Source organism: Chenopodium album, chromosome 6, assembly GCF_948465745.1.
Source record: "Chenopodium album chromosome 6, dcCheAlbu1.1, whole genome shotgun sequence".
NCBI classification, from domain to species: domain Eukaryota; kingdom Viridiplantae; phylum Streptophyta; class Magnoliopsida; order Caryophyllales; family Amaranthaceae; genus Chenopodium; species Chenopodium album.
The window spans coordinates 74670046-74688613 of record NC_137839.1 but is presented as its reverse complement, the minus strand read 5'-3'; the positions used below and the strand labels follow the sequence as shown (position 1 = coordinate 74688613).

General features: G+C 38.4%; 1 protein-coding gene and 1 pseudogene across 1 annotated transcript; one reads left to right on the top strand and one right to left on the bottom strand.

Annotated features, from left to right (window-relative positions):
• Positions 1-6886: 6886 nt before the first annotated feature.
• LOC145637243 (DNA (cytosine-5)-methyltransferase 1-like) lies at positions 6887-13097 on the bottom strand (annotated as a pseudogene).
• A 1303-nt stretch (positions 13098-14400) lies between these two features.
• LOC145637242 (uncharacterized) lies at positions 14401-17842 on the top strand. Its single transcript, XM_081688716.1, has 4 exons — positions 14401-14630; positions 14835-15068; positions 15185-15753; positions 16644-17842. The coding sequence occupies exons 1-4, from the start codon at positions 14401-14403 to the stop codon at positions 17840-17842; spliced, it is 2232 nt and encodes a 743-aa protein (XP_081544842.1).
• The last annotated feature ends 726 nt before the right edge of the window (positions 17843-18568 follow it).

Genomic DNA, 18568 nt, shown 5'->3' with positions numbered 1-18568 from the left:
TAATTTCAAACAATTGCAAGTAGTATCATGCTAAGGTTTATGTATTAAATTGTGAATTATTGGTGTTGGTGATTGAATTGTGAAGCATGAATTATTTGTGATGGTTTATGGATTGGAAAATTATATTTTGGCATGATTATGTGGACTACATATTTATTTATGGCATGATAGAGAGCTTGTTTAATTAAACTAATGGTTTAATTATGTTTGGAATATTGAAAAGGAATTTAATTATGGTTCATATAATTTTTATTGATGCTTTAAGCATGAGGAAGGAGCTAGATAAGTGTCTATGTACACGAGGAATAAATTGTATGTCGGTGCCTTTGTGCACTTAAGGTGTGTTTAACACCGAGGGATAGGATTTGTGGCGCATTATGTGTTTAAGGTGTCTTTGACACTGAGGTAGAATTAAAAAGGGTTCAACATTAAATATTATGTGGTCACTAAATATTCAAGAACTAAATTGGTATGTTTGTTGATTGAATAATTATTGATGATTGAATAGTTATGCTTTGAGAGTCATCACCAAGTCTAATAATATGTAAATAACGTAAAGTGAAAGAGATTACGCACCAAAACTCTTGGAACGTATATACCTTGAGTATGAACATATGGGGGGAGTTATGTGACTTTATATTTGATCATAACTTCCAATGGAGTACAGGACGCTGTATATTCCTTTTTATTATTTATTATGCGCAGGAATTCCGCCACCTTTGTGTGGTTTGTCGCTGGCACGGTTAGCTCCCGTGCCAGTTAACCTCAAATTATATTTGGGGGAGGTAGAGTTGGAAACCCGTTCGATGCGTAATCAAGGCAAAATGAATTAATTATTGTCTAGTCATTGTGTCTTGTTTGTTGTTGGGTGTGCTTGTAAACAGGTGCAATGAGGTAAGTGTGTGTGATGATAGGAGAATGCATGCTAGTGTGTTTAGCTACGCTTATGTACTCAGCTTTGCTGATTGTGTGTGTTGTTTGTGTCTGGCCATGTCTTGATCTTGGCCCTACGATGATCCATTTTAATGGAGAGTAGTGGGGGCAAGTAGAGATACTCTTTCAGGTATTGAAGCATGTTTATGACGGGGCATGAGTGAAGAGGGAATCATGCTAGCTTCCATTAGGATATGTTTTGTTTTATGCATTGAATGGTTTATTATAATACTTTGTGGACTAACACTAAAAGTTGGGTTGTTTCGGTTTTGAATAAGGGTCTTAAATGGTTCCAAGTTGTAGTGGATTTCAATTGGCTTTGGTTTTGTTGATTTTCAACTTTATTTTCGTTGGTTTAGTTTTTAAATTGTGTTATCTAAATAGTTTTGGTTTTCAAGTCTTCCGCTGTGTATCTTTGATATTTGCCTTAACCGTTTTCACGGTGGCGGTAATGTCTTAGATATTCCTAAAACGTATTTTAAAAGGAGTAAAGTGTGCATTTAAAGGAAAGGAATTTCTAGGGTGTAACAAAGTGGTATTTGGGAGCTTAGGTTGAGATTTTAAATTACCACTAACACGAAAACGTTTTTTTTTATTATGATTTAAACTTGGCCAAGTGCTAATTTAATTTTACAATGTCAACTTCATTCTGATTTTATTTTATTTTAAATTATTTCATTAAGAGGGCCGAATTTTTTTTTATTTATTTATATATTTTTTTTAATTTAGTCCGAAATTTTTTTTTTAGAGACACTCGAAATTTTTTTTAGTGTCCGAAATTCATTTTTTTTAAGCAAAATAAAATATTTTTAGTTTGTTAGTTTTGCAGGGAGCAAAGGATTGAGGTAAGAATTATGTGTTAAAAGCTTTTATTAACATGTTGGTGAGCTTGGGTAGGAAAGGAAAGGGGCATATAGGCTAGAATTTAATTTCTTCCATGTGTGCATAAATTTTGTTTTAGAATATTCAAGCATGTTGTATGGCTAAATGTTGTGATGAAAGCATGCAATATATGGATTATTTTATGTGATTCTTCAGATTGTATGATTGAACACCGAACTTTGTATTATCTATCCCAAATTGGAAATGCATGAGATCTTGAATGAGGTTTTGAAACCTGTAGCATTCATCGGTGGTATGACCGTTTCCTCGGTGGTACTTGCAATAGGAATTTGGATTCCATCTCGAAGATCGATTTTCTGGTGTTGGATCCGCGGTAGGGCCAATAGGTTTGATTAATCCTCGATCATAGAGACGATCGAAAGCAGCATCGTAGGTCATTCCAATAGATGTGAACTCTCGCCTGGGTTTCCTTTTAGATCCTTGATTGTCCATGGCTAAGACATCATTATGGTCAAAGGTACTAACATTATTACTAGAGTGGGCGTTTTCGGAAGAAGAAGGATTGTCGCTCTTCTTTCCTTTCCAGCCACCGTGGTTGCTATTGTTAGTAGCTTTTTGCTTTGCGAGGTCATCTTCGATCTCGATACTTATGTCATAGACGACCTTGAAAGTATTCAAGTTGTGTTGATATTTTAAGTGCTTTGAATACTTTTCTTGGAGATTCTTGATAAACATCCTCACGGATTCTTTTTCAGTGGGGACCTCAATCATCTTGGCGGAAGTTTCCCTCCACTTATTAAAGAAAGAAGTAAAGCCTTCATTCTCTTTTTGTCTTAGCATCTCAAGTTGTCTATGGTCGGTTTCAACTTGGATATTGCACTTGTACCTATCAACGAAAGCGTTCACTATCGATTCCTAGGTAGAGGTTTTCTCCTTGTCAAGGGAGAAGAACCATTGTTGGCAAACGGTTTCAAGAGATAGTGGGAACAGAGAGGGGAAAACCTTCTTATCGATACCCTTAATGCTCATTATAGTTTCAAAAGCTCTTAGATGGAAGTAAGGGTTATCTGTTGCCTTGAATTTAGGGATGTCAGTGGCGTTGAACTTATGCGGAAGAAGTTCCTTGTCCAGCGAGACCCCTTGCGAACTCATGCCCTGAAATTTATAGTCACTAGATAGCTTGCTTAGACTCTCTTGCATGAGGTTCATTTGTTGTTGCTTCACAGGATCATCGACCTTAAGTGTGAGGAGCTTCAGTGTCTCAGTCACGGTAGCCAATTGGTTCTTAAGATCATTGACTTCTTCTTGAGTTGCCATTATCTTCTTAGCCTTCCTCTTTTGATGAATCGGTTTATCAAAAAGCGAGACTTGAATAAAGAGATTGTCCTTGATTAATCGCCCTTCTCTCCTCGACCAAGTACTGTGGAAAAGGAAATTGGGGATACTTATTGTTAATTATTTGACTCAAACTTTATTCAACATGCAATGGATGGAGGAAGTGAAGAAAAATTGGAATAGAATGTGGAAGAGGATTTAGATGGAGGGATATGAAGAATTAGGAATAGAATGTACCCCCAAACTCAAATGACGGAAAGACCGACTCATGCATGAACCTACGACGTGGTCATGGTGATGTGTACTCAAAGTGTGTGCTAAGACTAGTGAGTGAAGGTGACATGTTAAGACTCTTGTGTAAGACCATGGGACTTAGTGCCTAAACTCGAACATTAATTCAATTAAGCATTATTGTCAGCAAAATTAACCGAATTAAACAGAAAACTGATTAATTAGACATTAGGTGATGACTCGACAAATAATCCGAACTGTCGGCCAAGCGACAGGACTGGCGTCGCATTATGGTGGTTGGCGCTAGACAATTTAGTTAATGCCTGGCGCTACACACTATAATGTGGCGCTACAGCTCAGACTTTGGCGCCAATATTGGAGCTTCGGTCTGGGACTGTTTTCGATATTATTAGTCAACTGGGGTATGCCTAAAGTCGTACTAGGTCAATTCCGATTAAAAAAAAACTTTATTGACTCAAATTAATTAATTAATTAATTAAATAGGAAAAGTTCTTTAAGTCATTAATTTTAGTCTCAACACAAATCAACAAACGGTTAAGAGAAACATAGAATATATATGCACAACAAATAATGCACAATTAGTCAAGTAGGCACAATATGATGCAATGAGTTCGCAACCTAACCATGGCTCTAGTTCTCTAAAGTTCGGGATATGGTTTAGTCAATAGAGGGTCCATGGTTAATTGTCCGGATGCACCGCGCGGAAGCCTAACCGTGAAGGGTTGGCGCGTGTGGATGAGACACCGCGAGTTTTAGAAAAAACTCACTTCCATGGTTTGGTGAATTCAACATCTCGGATGTACCCTTTGTTGCCAGGAGCGTTCAATCCGGTAGATGGAGCATGAATTCCCAGAGGGTTATGTCCATATGTAGAACACATATGGGTTTTAGAAAAGTGAGAAAAAATTCAATCAGGAAGTAGGATCGAGCAAACAATACGAAAAACCAGTCGAAATTAGAACGCATATTTCTGGCTCGGTATTGGGGGAAATTGGCGCCAGCAAACAGAGACTGGCGCCAACTTTTAACTGTAGCGCCTGGCACCAATACTGGCGTCTGGCGCTACGGCTAAAAGTTTGGCGCCAAGCTCTGGCCCCTGACGCTACTTCCACATGCCTCAGCAGCTTTCTGTGCTCGATAAAATCTTCCAGTTTCGCGCGGTGTTATTTCAGTCCTAGTTGTGAAAGACATTTCTCAAATTTCCTACGTGTAACATCCTATGTTTTTGACTCATTACGGATGGTCTTTCCAATGAGAACCTTTTTATGCATATGACAATATTGTTAATCAAAATTACGCACATGAAATAGTTAGAACTTTCCGAGTCTCATCCACTCATTCTAAATCATTGTCGAAACAAATTCAGAAATTAAAATAGAAATCCTCCCCAGTGGAGTCGCCAAAAACTGTAGGGAATAATTTCAAGCCTTTAAATCCCACTAGCTTGAACCCCACTGTGATCATACACTAAAGTACGGTGGCGTCCAAAAGGGAAGAAGATAGAGCAAAAGAGTCGCCAACAAGTTTTTAAGGAACTTGTAAACCATTCACGAGGTGAAGGTTACACCCCTTAACGATCCAAGAGATCGTCAACTCCATAAGGTCATGAACCAAATAAGGGTTCGGGGATGAAGGTACAAATCCAACCTAAAAGAGATTGAACCTGCCCTAATAATAGGCCTCTACTTTATTCTGCTCGTATTCATGTGCGCTTTCTGACTAACATGCAATCAATAGGATTAACCCTAAACCTGTTTAATCTATGTTGGTTGAAGATTAATGCACAAACAAACTATTATTGGCGATCACTTGAGTTATAATCACAATTAACCCTAACAAGATTATTAATTATCTTATTAAGCGTGGTTACAAGTACCAATTCCCTTTAACCATGCATAAAAAGGCGTGATCAAGCAATAAAGAATAAATATCAAGCAACATAATAAATAATAATCATTATAATAATCATAATAATATCAATCATAATCATAATCATGTTAAAGCATAGCAAGATCCTAGGCATGATACTAACAAGATTAATAACAAACCCTAGCATGTCACTAAGCAATAAAAATCAAATCTTTAGCCCTAACATGATACTAACATGAATTAATATTAGAAAGAACATAGGAAGCATCATAACAATCATATTTAACATATTAAAAATACCCTAGACATGATACTAGGAATCATAATAACAATATAAACATGATGTCTACATCATAATATTAATAAATCAATTAAAGTACTTACTTTGATACTTCGTGCCTCTTTCTAATAACAAAATACACACGTTAGTAACTTCAAGGAAAATAATAATCAAAGCAATTAAATTAAATAATTGAAAGAGAGATTTGGGACCAAACCCTCAGAAATTAAAACCTTTCACGTCTAGGACGAAGGCAACTTCGAATATGGATAGGTGTATCTAGATCTTGTGAATGCGGAATTTTGTATGAAAAATCAAGAATGAATTGAAGAAAGAAAAGAATGCTAAAGAATTAATGATTGAGAAATTAGAGATGAATGAGAGATGATGATGGTGAATGAAAACTTGCGAATGAAGAGAGTTCGTGAATGAAAACGGAGTTTTTGATACGATATTTATAGAGAAAATCATCCAAAAAAGATAATTTAACAAAACAGAGTCTGACGATCGCAAAACAGTATTGGCGCCAACCCTGGCTAGTTGGCGCCTGGCACCAGTGACTAGCGCCAGGCGCCAATGGCTAGCGCCTGGCGCCAAGCCTGGTTCCAGGCGCCAAGGCCTGGGGTTGGACGCCAAACTGGATTTCAACGCGTTTTAGAAAATCTGATAAATTTCCCGTACTGGAAGATAAAATAATATAATTTCTTCGAAAATGCTATTTGATCTTGATTAAAACTCTGAAAAGTCCTAATTGAATTAGGAATGAAAAGAAGCTTCTAGAAGATTCTAGAAGACTAAAACCATTCCTAATTGAATTAGGAATGATAAATCATATTAGGCCCTCCCCTAGATCATTGGGCCGTATATAAAGCTCAAACCGGGCCCAGTTTAGTAAATTGGCCATAACTTCCTCAATATTCATCGGAATTGGGCTTATAATATATCGTTGGAAAGGTCTTTGCAAACCCCATCCAACTACACCACTATTGGACCCATATCATGGACCAACCAAACTGGATTGACTGTTTTCTTAAAATAAAGTTTTCAAAATCAGGGAGAAGAGAAAAGAAATAATACTTTCCGCTACACTAGACCTTTCCACACTTCGTTTCATTCGATTATGATTCGACGTGAAAGGCACTCATCACCGGGTTTGGTTTTGGGGAGACACAAATGGGTGTCTACAGTGTGGAACTCACAGCCTACATAAGCACCAACTCAGGAAATGGCTTAAGGCCTCAAAAATCCAGAATGGATTCCATGTCTAAAAAGATATGTTAGTCCTTGATAGACTTGCAAATGGGTCAAACCCATTGGATGTGTAAGTCTATTTGGATTCTTCTAGCGATTGTTGAAATCTTTCGATTACGAAATTTAGCAATTGGACGTCAAAACCGTCTTCTTGAAATGTTCTTGACGGAGGATATGCTCCACTGAAGGAGATGTTGCCCTGGCTTGAATATTTGGAAACATATTCGGTAATTTTAGTACAGGCCCATCACAAGAACCCTGAATTGACATTGCTAACGCATATCCTAGAGCACGCACCACTGGGACAACTACTGCATTGCCGACTTGAATGTACCTGTAAAAAGAGTAATCAAGAAATACCAAATAACAAGAAACAAATCTTATGGATATTCTCTTAACCAAAAAGAGACCAAAACAAAAATTTTGAGATGAAACTAGTTATACCTCGCTTTCACTGGACCCTTAAGTTGGTAGTAATCCGCAAAACCCTGCAGTCTTACATTCTCCCTTATTGTTAACACACGATCTTGAGGGGGTGAAGCACAATCTGATTGTGGGGATCTGTCCTGGTAACCACAGTTGGAATAGTCTCGTCCCTTAATAATCGTCCAAATGGCCTAAAATTAATTGCATGATACAAAATTAGAAACAAACATAACATTAAGTAGTCATTAAAAGAGTTACCGTCAAACAAATCTCTTACTTTGAGGAAGTCCTCCAACAAAGGTCATTGCATAATCTGGAACCTATTTCGAAAGAAATAAATTTTAATACAGGATTAGAGCCCTGAACTTCAAACTTAAAAAGTTTTTGCAAACATATGTTACTTTTGTTGCAAACATGTGAAATGCTTTATATTTTACCAATACTTCAGCATCTTGTCACAAGAATAAGGGTTTGGAATTGTTCACTCTAACATTGTTGCAAAATAAATTATGCACTGCCTTAGTTTAGAAATAAAAGGTAATAAACTTACCAAAGGTTTTCTAGAGGGTAGAAGTTCCCTAGGGATAGCAGGATCCCACTATACTTTGTTATCTTCACGAATCCGCACGCCATGAAAGTCGCGGAAGTTTGCTCCCTGAGAAAGTGAGAATAGCAGCTCTTAGTTAATATATGCATAAACCCTAGTAGAAATAACTAGTAAAACTTGACAAGTATGACAACTACCTTTCTCTTAGGAACCCTAAAAACCCTCTGAAAATCATCATTATTCAGTTGAAGGGGCCGGTGGTCATAGAGTGTGAATATCAATTCTAGGCCAACATTAAAACCAAGCATAGCTGCAAGAAAGAATATATTATCAGAAATCAGCAGGCAACCAATGAACTCTACATCAGACTAATCCAAAAAGTTAACAATCTTAGCACTTAAACCCTCAACATGAAGCAAAAAGTTAGATTCAGCTAACTACCATATATCCTTAGTCATTCTGATGAAGCGTTGGAACTCTGTTTTTGGAGCACAACTATATGGCATCTCATCTCGGTGCTCTACATTGGTTACCTATTTTGCCATCATGCATAGACCACAACATTACCAACTCAAAGCAAACACAATAGAGTTCAATTAGGATTTGTTTTTATTATTAGATTTGTCATAACCAATGATTCAATTACTTACCTTTGGCAAATCATATATTGCATGACCAAGACATAGTTTGTTTGCTAATTACTCCGAGTGCCTTTCGTTATAGGCAACTGTGTTTATCTGCAATACATTTAAGAGTTTTATTGTAAGATTGCAATAGATAGACAGATGTATCTGCTATTTATAGATGGATAGTGTAGGGAATAATTTCAAGCGTTAAACCCCTAGTTGAACCCCACTGTGATCATACACTAAAGTACGTTGGCGTCCAAAAGGGAAGAAGATAGAGCAAAAAGTCGCCAACAAGTTTAAGGAACTTGTAAACCGTTCATAGGATGAAGGTTACACCCCTTAACGATCCAAGATATCGTCAACTCCATAAGGTCTAGAACCAAATAAGGGTTCGGGGATAAAGGTACAAATCCAACCTAAAAGAGATTGAACCTGCCCTAATAATAGGCCTCTACTTTATTCTGATCGTATTCATGTGCGCTTCTTGACTAACATGCAATCAATAGGATTAACCCTAAACCTGTTTATCTATGTTGGTTGAATATAATGCACAAATAAATCTATTATTGGCGATCACTTGAAATTATAATCACATTAACCTTAAACAAGATTATTAATTATTTTATTAAGCGTGATTACAAGTACCAATTCCCTTTAAACATGCAATAAAGGCGTGATCAAGCAATAACAATAAATATCAAGCAACATAATAAATCATAATAAATAATTATGAATAATAATAAATATCATGATAATAATAATTATAGCAATAATAAAATTATAATCATAATCATCATAAATAAAATAATCATCATCAAAATAATAATAATAATAATCATAAATTATAACAAAGTTTTTAATACGTTATTTATAGAGAAATGATAAGTGTTTTATTTGTCCACTTATCATGGCTTTTTAAAACACAATTTTGTACTCTTTCCCCTACTCTAATCCCTTTTTCTAACTCCTCTTGTGCTAATTTGCATCTTTTGGCTTCCCCGTTTCTTTTTATGTGTGTGCTCGTGCTTGTAGGTACGATGAAAAATGGGCTAAATAGCATAAGCATGAAGAAATACTCTTTGGAAGCAAAGGAAAGCAGGAGCGGGCGTGCAGCCTGTTAGGAGCGGGCGCTCCTGCCTGAACTGCCACATTCTGCCTCCCCTGCACTTTTAGGAGCGGGCGTGCACCTATATAGGAGCGGGCGCTCCTCCCTGTTTTCCTACAAACTGCCTCAAATTGCTGCAAGAGGAGAGGGCGTGCAAGAGCCAGGAGAGGGCGCTCCAGCCTGAGGAGCGGGCGCTCCTCTATGTAGGAGCGGGCGCTCCTACATGCAGACCCGACTTTTTGGGCGGATCTTATAATGTTATTTCGGGGTGTATAAATACGACCCTTGGCTTCAGTTTTCTAGATCTTTTTTCCCTCTTTAGTTTCCTTAGGCCCTTAGTTTCTCTCAACCCTCATTAATTAGCTTAGAACTTCTCAAACTCAATGATTGTAGTAGATTAATTGAAGATTATTCTCTTGAATTCAACAATTTCTCAACTTTGAAGCATTTTAAGTAATCTCTTTCCTCTATCTCTTACTCTTTAATTTCAGTTTTTATTTACTTTGAATTGTTAACTCCTCTCTTAATCTTGCTTAATTGTTGTTGCATGTCCAATCTACCTTATTCCTACTACTCCTCTCAACTTGTTAATTTAATGCTTGAATTGGAACTTGTTATTTTGATGTCCTTCACCATGTTTAGTGAGTAGTTAATTAGCTAGGGGTTGGGTGAAGACCCAACCAAGCCATGGGTTGATTGATGTATGTGCTTGCATGTTCATTTTGGGTTGATGATTGATTGTTAAAGAATTGGTTAATTGCATGTGTAATTGGATGGCCGCTTATTGCTCATGTATTCACTTCTATGCTTACATTGAGAGATGGAGTCTAGTTGTGAGCCTTTTCTTATATGATTATGCTAAATTCCTCTTGATTATGGTTCCTTGTTTGAATGATGTAGTAGTATTAGTTGCAACAATTAGGTGAGAAATCTTAATTGCTTGTGCCTTAATGCTTTCTTGGACCGATCGAAAGACAAACCCGAGTTAGTAGTCTACTTCTCATCGTTAAGACTTGGTTGGCCTATCTTGTTAGTTGAGTTTGGTTTAGGAATGCTTAGTGTTGTGGCTTCGAAAGAAGGCAATGTTGAGTGCCCTCTCTATCACCCAATTTGTGTTCATGCTTGCCTATTGTTTTGATCCATTGGTTTGGTTGGAGTCGATCCCTATTTCCCCCTAGTGTTTGTCTCCATAGTAGTTACCTAATCAAAACCCCCAATTTGTGACCGAATTAGCTTACAACCGTTTCATACTCTCGGTGTTCTTCACCCATTCCCTGTGGACACGATCCTCTACTTACCCTAGACTTGTCTTAGGTTAGTTTAGGTAGAATTATTGTTTGGTTTAGGGTAATTGTCCAACGACCGATATATCCTCTACCAAGAAATCAGCCAAAAAGATAAAATATCAAAACAGAGCACTTGGCGCACGTAAAACAGAGCTGGCGCCAACCCTGGCTAATTGGCGCCAGGCGCCAATGGCTAGCACCAGGCGCCAATGGTTGGCGCCAAGCGCCAGGCCTGGTTCCAAGCGCCAATGCCTGGAGTCAGGCGCCAAGCCTATTTTCAACGCGTTTTCGAAAATCAGATAAGTTTGCCGTACTGGAGGATAAAATCGTATATTTTCCTCAAAAATGCTATTTGATTTTAATTAAAACTCTGAAAAGTCAACAAAAGTCAATTTATCAATGCTAATAGAATTAGGAATGAAAAGAACCTTCTAGAAGAATCTAGAAGACTAAAACCATTCCTAATTGCATTAGGAATGATAAATCATATTAGGTCCTCCCCTAGATCATTGGGCCGTATATAAGGCTCAAACCGGGCCCAGTTTAGTAAATTGGCCATAACTTCCTTAATATTCATCGGAATTGGGCTTATAATATATCGTTGGAAAGCTCTTTTCAAGCCCCATCCAACTACACTACTATTGGACCCATATCATGGACCAACCAAACTGGATTGGCTATTTTCTTAAAATAAGTTTTCAAAAACAGAGAGAAAAGAAAAGAAATTAAAACTATCCGCAACATTGAACTTTCCACACTTTCGCTTCATTCGATTATGATTTGACGCGAAAGATACTCATCATTGGGTTTGGTTTTGGGGAGACACATTTGGGTGTCTACAGATAGTGATGCAAATTTACCTCAAATTTAGTTGGAATAACACCCCTTAGGACAAGGTCATGAGTAGGCAGTGGATACTGGGGCAATTGCTGCAAAGAACAAACTAGTTAGCCACTTCTAGAGAAAGAGTATTAAAGAGTGATCAATGGAGGAAGAACTAGATAAGAAGTACCAAAACTTATAAGCTTACAAAAAAGCTATAAGATCAGAAGCTATTCTTAAATGCTTATGTAAGCCTCCTTCAAAGTTGAATTGAAGGGTATAAATATATTTACTCGTACTAAAACACTTTGAACAATTCCATAGCTCCTAGAAGGTTGAATTAGTTCACCCAAACAAGTCACATAAAAGTCCTCTAGCTTATCAAAACCAATGTTAGCTCTGAATTGTGTGGCTCATTCCCCTGATTGACCTCGTGATCAGGCTTTGTATAAAAAATGCCTCCTTCAATTTCTATGTCGGTTGAATGGTAGACTGTGACTCACTTCCAGGGGCAGTAGTTTCTGTAAGAAAGTTAGGGTTAGAGCCTACGATGCATCAAAGCATAAGCTCAAAAATCCATTAAAGCATAAGTCAACTAGTCAAGTACCTGCTGGTGGTATAATAAAAGTTGAGTAGGGTAGCAAGTACTTCATGTCATAGTAATAATCACAGTCTTGAATAGCCGACATCTTTGAATCCAAATCTAACTGTAATGTGAACAGTAGAACCGATTTAAGGGTATTGCAATACAAAATTGCTGGAATAAGTTTACAGACAAGCAGATTCATTTTTCAGAAGACTCACATTGGCATCAACCCTCACAATTTTCAGCTTCTCAAGAAGACAATCCAATGGATTGTCATCCATAATCTCTAACTAGAAGATACGCTTAGGCTCCCTTAATTTTATAGAGTCTTTTATAACCTTCACAAATTCAAGATAATGGCAAACAACAATCATTAGGCATAATTATGTAAAACTAATTGTGCAGAACTGCATTGGAAAATAAAAAAAAAGATGCCACAGTCTTCGACTTACAGTGTCTACTGATCTATAATACCATTGTGCCCTGAAGTAGGGAAATCCATCCTCTCCTTCAAACATTTCAACTATCTTACAAATGTATGGCGGTGACCAATCTTCAGACTGAGCAAAAAGTTAAAGAAGATAGTAAGGTTTCATAGATAGTTTTTCTCAAATCCATCAGTATGATTGCAAGTGCTAGCTTTTGATGCATAACATAACTGCAGATTCCATTTCGAGTAATACATATTACATATACCACTTATCATGGGATTTCAATTAGACAAGATATAACCTAGATGCAATGCTGGACAATTCAATGCATTGATGTTTCTCTAGAATAGAATTCTAACATTATGCCACTGGGTTAGCAACTTAATCAACTCTCATCATAATAAACTGTATATCACTATGTTATGTCGACACCCTCATTTACCTCGAAAATTGAGTGTCGTATCGCGTCGTGTCCGACACAACACTCTACTTGGATACTCATTTTTAACTATAAACCTGAAGTTTTTTTCTACAAATTGGCCAAGTCCGACACTTCGACACTCGTATCTAAGTAGACACTTAATCCATGTCTGAGTAACATTGGTAAATCATATCACTAACATTAAATACTAAACATCAATTTGATCATGGTATCGAATCTTAATTAACATGTGAAAATAACATAAATTAATCTAATCATAGATATGAAACTCCTTTTATCTCATCTCTTTTATTCCCATTACATCTAAAGCAACGAACTCTAAAGCAAGTCTGGGCGTTGATACGTGAGGTAATTTTTCGTAAAATTGAGAATAACTTATTTGTCATCCAATTTTTTTCATTGGCGAGATAGAGAAAAAGTTCTAGATGGGGCTCCTTGGAACTTTGACAATCAATTATTGCTGTTAAAAGACATTCACATTGGGGAACAACCTGAATCAATTGACCTGAAATTTTGCCCGTTCTGGATTCAAATTTATAACCTTCCCCTGGACAATAGGACCAGTGATGATGTGAGAACCATTGCGAATAAAATTGGGGCTATCATAGAGGTGGAGGATGATGAACTGGGGTGGGATAAATTGTGGAGAGTTCGAGTAATGGTTGATACCTCTAAACCATTGCGCAAAGTTCAGGAAATCAAAATAAAAGAGGCGACGTTTCTACAATACAATTTAAGTGTGAACGCTTGTCTTCCTTTTGTTTCATGTGTGGCATTCTGGGTCACACCGAGAAAGACTGTCCAAATGTTGCAGAGGATGAGGAACCTGAAGAGAAGCAACGGGGTCTTTGGTTTAGGGCATCTCCGAGAAAGGCAAAGCGAAGATGGTGGAGGAGTTGGGGAAAATAATGGCAAAGAAGAAATCTTTGGTGTTCACTCAGAAACCGGAGAAAATTGCAAATTTTGCTGTTATGAAGGTGGGTGGAAATGGTGATAATTCTTCGGGTGAGGAACAAAATGTGAACTCTGACCAAAATCATGATAATGTGGAGGATGGGGGAGCAATTGTTCAGCAACCACTTTTTCGTTTCTCTAGTGAAGGTGCTCCTGTAGGGAGGGATGATAGGCGTAAGAGGGGGGAAACAAATAGAAAGCGGAAACTTTTGCCTCGGGAGAATGATGATATGGATTTAGGAGAGGGTAATGTGATTTTGGGAACGAAGAGGGTGAGGAAAAAGGAATCTGATGTTATTGCTGATCTGGTGGATCGAGGTGGTGTTGTGAAGAAGAAAGCTCTCTGTTTGACGGATTATTCTGGATTGCGGGTGGCGGAGGCTGTCAATGAGCAGCCCTGCCAAGCTCAATGAGTGTGTTAAGCCTTAACTGTAGAGGGTTGGGCAATACTTCTGCAGTTAATAATCTCCAAAACTTAGTTCGGAAAGAGGCCCCGTATTTTATATTTCTTACGAAGAAGAAAATTAGTAATGTTGAAATGAATAAAATTCGTTCGAAGCTTGTAGGCTATGATGGACTAGCGGTGGATAGTTGTGGGAGGTCGGGTGGGTTGCTTTATTGTGGCTTAAGGCTATTGAGGTGAATCTTTTGTCTATGTCGGTTCATCACATCGATGTCATGGTTAAGAGGGGTATTGGGGATTCAGAATGGTGGTTGACAGGCTTTTATGGTTGGCCGAAAGTGCAAAATAGGCATTTATCATGGAAACTTCTTAGGGAGCTGGCAAGTAGAGGATCGAAGCCTTGAGTATGTATTGGTGATTTTAACGAAATTTTATTCTAGTCGGAGAAGAAGGGTGGGAATGATAGGGCTCTATGACAGATGGAGAACTTTCGTGAGGCTCTTAATGCATGCGTGCAGCTTGTGTGATGTTCTGTGTGGTGGTTATGAATTCACTTTCGATAATGGGCAAGTGGGTGTTGATAATGTGCAATGCCATCTTGATAGGTCATTAGCAAACTTAGAGTGGATGAAGATGTTTTTTAAAGCTAAATTGCATAATCTAGACCGCGAATGGTCAGACCATGCGCCTATTAAGCTTTTATTGGTGGGTGGGGAAGGCATAGCAAAAGCTAGGGAGAAGTTATTCAGATTTGAGCAAGTCTGGACTGAGCATGAGAAGTGTGTTGAAGTGATAGAAAACGCGTGGCTCGTGGGGGGAGTTTGGTGGAGTCAAAGCTGGCTTATTGTGCTGAGGAGCTAAAATTTTGGAGTGATAAGGAGTTTGGTCGAGTGTTTAAAGAAATAAGGAAGAGACTTAGTGTGTTAAATAGGGGTGGAAGAGATGAAAATCAGATTAAGGAGAGAAAGAAAGTTGTTAGGGAGCTTAATGAGTTACTTCACCAAGAAGAATTGTATTGGAGGCAACGTTCCCGAGCAGTATGGTTGACGGTTGGGGAAAAAAAATCCTCTTTCTTCCATCGAAAGGCTTCGCAACAGCGCCAAAAGAACAGCATTGTTCGATTGGAGTCGAATGATGGCACCCAGCACGCTGATTTGGAGGGGATTTGCAGAGTGGCCGTGGGCTATTTTCAAAATCTTTTTACTTCTTCTCAACCGATTGATATGGAGGAGGCGTTGGGTGGCATTGAGCATAGAGTGACAGATAATATGAATGCGGGATTGTGTGCTCCTTTCACTTCAGAGGAGGTTCTTTTAGCTCTAAAGCAGATGCACCCTTTGAAGGCCCTGGGTCCTGATGGTACGTGTCCCCTATTTTTTCAAACTTATTGGCATATTGTTGGCAATGCTGTCTTTTCTCTTGTGTTTGGTGTTTTAAATGTATTCCGAGGGAAATTAATAAGACTTTTATTGTGCTCATTCCGAAAAAGAAAGCCCCGGATAAAATGACAGAGTTTCGCCCTATAAGCTTATGTAATGTGGTATATAAGCTGTTCACTAAGGTGCTTGCTAATCGTTTAAAGGTTATTTTGTCTAATATTACATCTGTAAACCAGAGTGCTTTTACCCCAGCACTACAAGAAAAATGTCTTTTCGTAGCGATTGTACATTCGCTACAATATGCAAGAATGTTTGTGAAATAATTAAGGAAGTCGTATCATTTTACAATCGCCATGGTTTTCCCATATAAAATCGTTACGGAAAACATAATAATACATATCCACACTATTTTTACACATTTATATAATTTTGAGAAATCATATCATTTACAATCGCCACTAAATCCTAAAAATCGATACGAAAAGCCTTTTCAACACTAGATATATAAATATTGTTTGACAAAGAATACATAAAATATGCCATACCTTATTGGTGAAACATTTAATATAAGAGTTTGAGGTTGCATGTGTCGAATCTTGTAAAGATCATACGCATGTTTTTTTTTTGAAGAAAATGAGTTAAACATTAATAGCGATTGTAATCGCTACAATAATCACCACAATTGGATGTAGTTTTTCGTATCGATTATTGAGGCCAACCCCAGCGATATTGAAAACCACTACTAAAGGCTAAGGCAACGGGGGATATTGTATTGAATTACCATTCGTTGGGAAAGCTTTTTGTTGCAATTACAATCGATACTAAAGGTTAAAATAATCGCTACGAAAAGGTTATTTTCTTGTAGTGCAGGGAGGCTTATTACAGATAATATTTTAGCAGCATTCGAGGTGTTTCATCATATGAAAAATTCAACAAGTAGTAGTGGCTACTTAGCACTAAAACTTGACATGGCCAAAGCGTATGACAGAGTAGAGTGGGGTTTTCTGAGAGCTGTTATGACAAAGTTGGGTTTTGCAGAGCTCTGGATTGATAGAGTGATGCATTGTGTTTCCTCTGTGTCGTTTTCGATTCTGATAAATGGTGCAACTTTGGGGGAGTTTACTCCGTCTAGGGGTTTACGGCAAGGTAACCCTCTTTCCCCATATTTATTTATTTTATGTGCTGAGGTGTGGTCGGACCTTTTGAATAAGGCGGTGGAGACAGGTTGTTTACATGGTATCAAGGTGGCGCCTACGGCTCCCTTTATTTCACATTTGCTTTTTGCGGATGACAATATTATTTTTTCTAAAGCAGATGCAGAGGAGATTAATTCGATCAGAAATATTCTCCAATGTTATGAGATGGCGTCGGGACAGATGGTGAATTTGGATAAAACGACGGTGTCGTTTAGTAAGGGAGTTTCGGAAGAGATGAAGGGGGAGCTAGCCAGTTTGTTGGGGGTAAAAATGGTTGATATTCATGATAAATACCTCGGGCTCCCAACAATTGTTGGAAGGTCGAAAAGGGTGATCACTAAGGGTGTTCGAGAGAAATTGTGGAAGAGGTTGCAGGGTTGGAAGGGGGGAATGTTATCTAAGGTGGGTCGGGAGGTCCTGATTAAGGCAGTTGCCCAATCTATCCCTACCTACGCAATGAGTGTGTTTAGATTCCCTTCTTCGTTATGTGATGAGTTGCGTTCGTTGGTGTCGAATTTTTGGTGGGGTCAAAAAAAGGGAGCACGAAAAATTCATTGGGTTGCTTGGAGGAAGTTATGTGAGCCGAAGGTGGTAGGTGGTTTGGGATTTCGTGATTTTAAATTTTTTATCGGGAAGCAAGCGTGGAGAATCTTGAGTCGGCTGGATTGTTTGATTGCCAAAATTCTAAAAGCTCGATATTTTGAAAATGGTGATTATTTGAGTTCGGAGCTACGGAGTAATCCAAGCTATACTTGGCGGGGAATTTGGGGAGTTAAGTGGGCGGTACAAAGGGAGGGGAATGAGGTGGAGGGTTGGGAATGGTCTCAATATTCCTGTGTGGGGCTGCCTGTGGATTCCCAACACACAATCTAGGAAGGTCATCTCTTCCTGTGTTGAGGCGCGTATGGGGCTGAAGGTTTGTGATCTCATACATTTGCCTACTGCTTCTTGGAATACTTCACTCATTAAGGAGATATTTTTGTCGTTTGAGTGGGATAGAATATTGGGTATCCCACTAAGTTTTAGACTCCCTGATGATGTGTTGTGATTGGATCTTGAGAAAGGTGGAAGGTATTCAGTCCGGTCTGCATATAGAGCCATCTTTGGTGACAGTGAATCGGATCATGTTGCATCGTCGTCTGGTGTGTCCTCTTTTTGGAACAAGGTATGGAGCGTTAACACTATCCCTCGTATTAAAATTTTCTTTTGAAGAGCTTGTAGGGGGGTGCTTCCAACTGCTAGGGGGTTGAGTAAACACATCCCTAGTAGAGATGCGCTGTGTGGTGTATGCGGGGTTGGAGATGAGTCGGAGTTGCATTGTCTAAGGGATTGTGTGACAGCTAGGTTGATTTGGGATGCGTGTGAGTTGGGGGAGGATGTGAGGGGTGAGGACAGTGATTTTGGGGAATAGGCAATGGCTTGCTTCGATAGGTTACCTCGCAAAGAACACGAGCTATTTGTCTCGACTTGCTAGGTGGTTTGGACAGCTAGAAATAGGTGGGTTTTTTAGGGCAAAACATGTGATCCTTTGAAAGCTATAGAGTATGTCACTAAGTTGATGCGTGAGCTAAATAATGATGACGATGGGACTGTTACGAG

Excerpts from the sequence above, each read along its gene's own strand:
- LOC145637242 (XM_081688716.1), top strand. The coding sequence starts at position 14,401 with ATGAGTGTGTTAAGCCTTAACTGTAGAGGGTTGGGCAATACTTCTGCA. Across the intron at positions 15,069-15,184 it reads CATAATCTAGACCGCGAATG|TGATAGAAAACGCGTGGCTC; the intron begins GTCAGACCATGC and ends AGTGTGTTGAAG. Across the intron at positions 15,754-16,643 it reads GAAGGCCCTGGGTCCTGATG|GGAGGCTTATTACAGATAAT; the intron begins GTACGTGTCCCC and ends CTTGTAGTGCAG.